We start from the raw sequence: 5,000 nt of genomic DNA on the forward strand, positions 1-5,000 counted from the left end.
AAGTGCTCCATCGCCAGGGTGATGACTAGTGTGTTTGAGGGCGTCAAAGAAACATAGGAACGGATCTCTTCGATGTAGACGGACACCATGACTCCGGTGGTCTCAAAGCGGATTCCCTGCTCCTCGTAGGGGGGCCGCACCGGCACCTGGTTCAGGGTGGCCTGGGAGGATACAGGAGCATGCAGGGCTTTAGTGGAAGTGTTTGGTTCACATTGTGTGTAGGCTTCTATGTAATATAACATACTGTATAAGTGAACAGACTCATGCTATTGAAATTAAGACATTAGCTGCAGGGTTGCTGTAACCGCAGACCTGCACGGGTTGTAGTGTGCATCAAATCATAAACACTAAAGGAGCATGAGTTAGCCGTTCTTATATTTCCCATTTTCGGAAACAGTTGTAACAGTGTTTGTTACAAAGTTTGTGCTGAACACATTTAAATGCTCATTATAAAACAATTGGGTTCTAGCGCGTAATTTAGCTGTTTCTGATTGGACGAGAGACGTTCAATGCTATAGGTTATTCGTCAACATACCTACAGTTACGGGACTTTTCACAGCTAAAAATGAATCACTCCGCGATGAAACATTTGCATTGATGATAACCGTTAATTTAAAGTTTTTAAAATTCCAAACCAAGACGTTGACAATGGAACTATTTTTTGTTGCGGAGAAACAATGGCGAAATAAACCATTTTTAATCAATAACTTCGTGTTGAAATGTTAATTTGTTGACAGTAGAATTGTTTTATAAAAGCAACATAGCACTCGTGGGAGTGGGGTAGGTAAGGGATAATCCCACGGGTGTTGTTGCCTACGCCACTCGGCCTTCGGCCTCGATGGCTACGGCCGAACACCACCCGTGGGATTATCCCTTACCTACCCCACTCCCACTCGTGCTATATTGCTTAAATATACAATATCACTTTGTTTGATCAGTTAACATCCTTCTCTTACAGTAAAACAGTAGTGCACATGTCAAGAATCTTAAAGAAGGGATAGTGCATGATGGTTTATGCCGTTGATAATGTAATATGGTGCTACCGTGGTAAGTATATGTTCATGTATTTTAAGTGGATGATGGTTTATGTTGTGTCGAGCACATATCAGGAATCTTAAAAAAGGTATTTTGCATGATGGTTTATGCAGTGGTTAATGTGTTCTCAAAGTGGTTAACATGTTGCTACCGTGCTACGTACGTATATGTCCATGTATTTTTAGTGCGTGATAGTTCATGCTGTGGTTAATATAACATGTTGCTACTTTGTTAAGTATATGTGCATGTATTTTAATTGCATGATGGTTCATTTTGTGTCGAGTACATACTTCCACTCTGCTCTCAGACGACAGGATGCTGAGGGAGACGGTGTGGTTGCGGAACTTCATCATGATACCCTTAGTGCAGGAGCCAGCCAGCCATGGGATGCAAAAATAGTTGTCCACCACAATGCTGAAGTCATACTGTGGCAACCGCTCCTGGACCAGCGTGTAGGTGCAGTTCTCCAGGAAGTCGTAGGTCGTGCCCTGGAAGGTGATGTAGTGGGGGTCGCCATACACTTCGCAACGACCTGTGGCAAAGATGGAGGTGATTGACTGATGGTGCACTGGATGTCCAGAGCCTAGTCCAGCCCTAGAGCTTAGCCACTGAAGTCAGGAGGCAGTAGATCTAACTATTCATTGTCACCACTTCTAAAGTAATACCTCTGGAAGCAAACTCGGGCCACATAGAGGGAATAAAAGACAGATGAAACTTTGACACAGGAAAAGACTCCACCAGAAACCAGTCAAGACAGGACTGAAAAGAATAACTCACTAAATAATTTATATGTTAATAAAATTACACATTGACCTGAAAATTAGAAGTAAGACAGTCAGATGAATCTGGCTAATACAGTTACACTTGTAAAATAGACTAGACAAAAGGCTCTTTTGTTAAAAATAGAATATAAATGAAGATATGAAATGAATGCAGAGCTGTAGGTATAGTGTGATGAAGCTGGTAAGTAGTACTCACAGTTACACATGTCAGTTTGACAGCATCCCTCCCGAACCCTAGTCACCTGACCTCGAGGGCAGACTGGCTCTGGTCTCTCTGGACATGTGACCTGTGTCATGGTGATTTGTCCATCACGACACTCTTTATTGAAACAGTCCTCTGTCCACCTCTCTCCACACATCCAGCTCTCGTTTCTCAACACGTCCCTGCACTGGCATAGAGCTGGTGAGAGAAACACAAAAGAAATTTGACTAATGAAGAGGTTTGGAAGAGGTAAAATGTATGTATGTTTGGATTAAAACATTTTAATATCTCCAAGGAAGAATCCAACTTCTTCTGCAATGTTACAAAAAGTGTAAAAGTCAAGTAATTAATTAATGAATAAAGGACAGTACTTGTAGCTGGTTCCATGGTTGAAGTTGTTGAAACGCTTGTAATTGTTGTGGGTTCTGTGGTTGTAGTTGTTGAAGCGCTTGTAGCTGTTGTGGGTTCTGTGGTTGTAGTTGTTGAAACACTTGTAGCTGTCGTTGGTTCTGTGGTTGTAGTTGTTGAAGCGCTTGTAGCTGTCGTAGGTTCTGTGGTTGTAGTTGTTGAAGCGCTTGTAGTTGTCGTGGGTTCTGTGGTTGTAGTTGTTGAAGCGCTTGTAGTTGTTGTGGGTTTGGTGGTTGTAGTTGTTGAAATGCTTGTAGCTGTCGTGGCTTCTGTGGTTGTAGTTGTTGAAACACTTGTAGCTGTCGTTGGTTCTGTGGTTGTAGTTGTTGAAGCGCTTGTAGCTGTCGTAGGTTCTGTGGTTGTAGTTGTTGAAGCGCTTGTAGTTGTTGTGGGTTCTGTGGTTGTAGTTGTCGAAACACTTGTAGCTGTTGTGGGTTCTGTGGTTGAGGTTGTTTGGACTGTGTTGGTAGAAGACTTTACAGTGGTAGGCATTGGTGTGGCTGTTGTGGTTGCTTTTGTTGATAGTCTCATAGTTGTGGACTGTGATGTCGAGATTGTGAATGACTCTGTTGTTGAGTCCCAAACTGTTGGCTCCACAGTGGATGGTACTCTTGCAGTTGTTGTTGGCTCAACGCTTGTGGTCTGAGTTATTGCAGTTGTTGGTGACTCATCTGTTTCATCTGTTGTTTCCACTTGTGTACTTGTTGCAGGCTTCATAGTAGATGTGGTTGTTGTTTCCATGGTAGTAGTTGTTAAAGTATTTGCAGTTGTAGGGTTGAGGGTGGTTGTGGATGTAGTTGGTTCCATGGTGGGGGATGTAGACAAAACTGAGGTGGTTTCAACCATAGTAAATGTAGGTTCTTCCATAGTTGACCAAATTGTGGTTGCCTCTGTGATTTCAGAGGTTGACTGCTTAGGTGTTCTTGTGGACAAAGTTGTAGTTGTAGGTTGCAAGGTGATTGTTGAAGGTCTGGGTGTCATAGGCTCTGTAACTCCGGGTGTAGTAGTTGATTCTGTGGTGGAGCTTGACACCATGGTGGTTGAGGGTGTTGTAGTTGTAGACCTCTTAGTAGTTGTGGTTGCAGTTGTTGCTTCTAATGTGGACACTGTTGCAGCTGTTGACGGTTCGATGGTTGTTGATGAAGTGGAAATTGTTGCTTTCAGTGTACTTGTGGTTGACACAGCTACAGTTGTTGCTGTGGTAGTTGTGGGTTCCGTGGAAGGTACAGAAGTTGGGGTTGTGGTTGTTGTGGTTGAAGGCCCCGTGGTTTTAGTTGTAGATAGAGATGTTGGTTTCAATGTAGTAGCAGTAGTTGTTGTTGTCGCAGTTATTGGCAATATGATTGTGGTTGTTGGTGATGCTGAACTTGTTGTTTCTGAGAGTGTAGTTAACTTAACCTGTGGTGATGAGGGTGATTTTGTTATGGTGGGTCCTGTTTTAACAGAGAATGTTGTTGAGATTGCTGCTGTGGTAGTTGTGGGTTCAGTGGGTGGCCTTGTAGTTGTAGGTTTAAAAGTGGTTGTAAATGGGGTTGCTGTAGTCGTTGGTTCAGTTGTAGGTGTTGTAGACGTAGTCATGCGTTCTGTTGTAGGTTTTACGGTGGTTGATATTGTAGATGTTGATGGTTCCACAGTCGTAGTTGTAGTTGTAGGTACTGCAGTTGTAGATTGTTCAGTGTATATAGTGTTTGTTTCTACAGTTGTGCTCGTGGACGAGGTTGTAGTTGTAGGCTTCATAGTAGTTGGAGACGTCAGTGCTGGGGTTGTTTCCATGGAAGTGGTTGTTGAAGCTCTTGCAGAAGTTGTAGCTGAAGTTGTTTTTGGCTTTATGGTTGAAGCAGTGGTCATTGTTGTGGGTGATGTTGATGATGTGGTTGTGGATGAAGCTGTTGTTGTAGGTTCCATGGTTAACCAGTCTGTGGTCACTATTGCTGTTTTTGATGTAGTTGTTGTTGTAGGTGCCAACGTTGTTGTTGTCACAGTGGTTGTTGTGGGTACTGTTGAAGTAAGTCTATTTGTTGTGGGTTCTTCTGTTGTAGTTGATGATTTTGTGGTTGTGGTTGATGTGGGCATTGTTGTAGTAGGTGTTGTTGTTGATGAGGTTGTAGTTTGTGTTGTTGTTGTTGAGGTTGTAGTTGGTGTAGTTGAGGTTGTAGTTAGTGTGGTTGTTGTTGAGGTTGTAGTTGGGTTTGTTTTTGTTGAGGTTGTAGTTGGTGTTGTTGTTGTTGAGGTTGTAGTTGGTGTTGTTGTTGTTGAGGTTGTAGTTGGTGTTGTTGTTGTTGAGGTTGTAGTTGGGGATGTGGCTGTGGCTGTTGAGGTTGTTGTGGGTGTTGTAGAAGTGGTTGGTTCTGTGGTTGTGGTTGATATAGGGACTGTGGTAGTTGGTTGTGTTGCTGTTGGGGTTGTAGTTGGTGGTTTTGTGGTTGGGGGTGTTGTTGGTGGTGGATATGGCCCTGAAACAAAATAGGTGTTAAAGATAGAGCTAAGCATTGCTGTCATAGGGTACACATGATGCATAGACTTTAATTAAATTAATTTGAGAAGAAATCTTGTCTTTGGTATACAAAACAAAG

The 5,000-nt window shown here is 42.8% G+C and overlaps 1 protein-coding gene across 1 annotated transcript in view; it reads right to left on the reverse strand.

The window, feature by feature from the left end:
• LOC308375554 (mucin-6) overlaps positions 1-5,000 on the reverse strand; it is a gene marked incomplete at both ends in the record, with an annotated part of 26,699 nt that overhangs the window by 7,354 nt on the left and 14,345 nt on the right. Inside the window, 5 exons of the mRNA XM_080851720.1 lie at positions 1-161; positions 1,326-1,567; positions 2,065-2,201; positions 2,391-2,967; positions 4,126-4,424. The exon at positions 1-161 is cut by the window's left edge and continues 26 nt beyond it. Coding sequence (XP_080707846.1) covers positions 1-161; positions 1,326-1,567; positions 2,065-2,201; positions 2,391-2,967; positions 4,126-4,424 — 1,416 coding nt within the window. The remainder of the gene's footprint in view (positions 162-1,325; positions 1,568-2,064; positions 2,202-2,390; positions 2,968-4,125; positions 4,425-5,000) is intronic.

This window comes from Sprattus sprattus, assembly GCF_963457725.1.
Source record: "Sprattus sprattus genome assembly, chromosome: 14".
Lineage (NCBI taxonomy): Eukaryota > Metazoa > Chordata > Actinopteri > Clupeiformes > Clupeidae > Sprattus > Sprattus sprattus.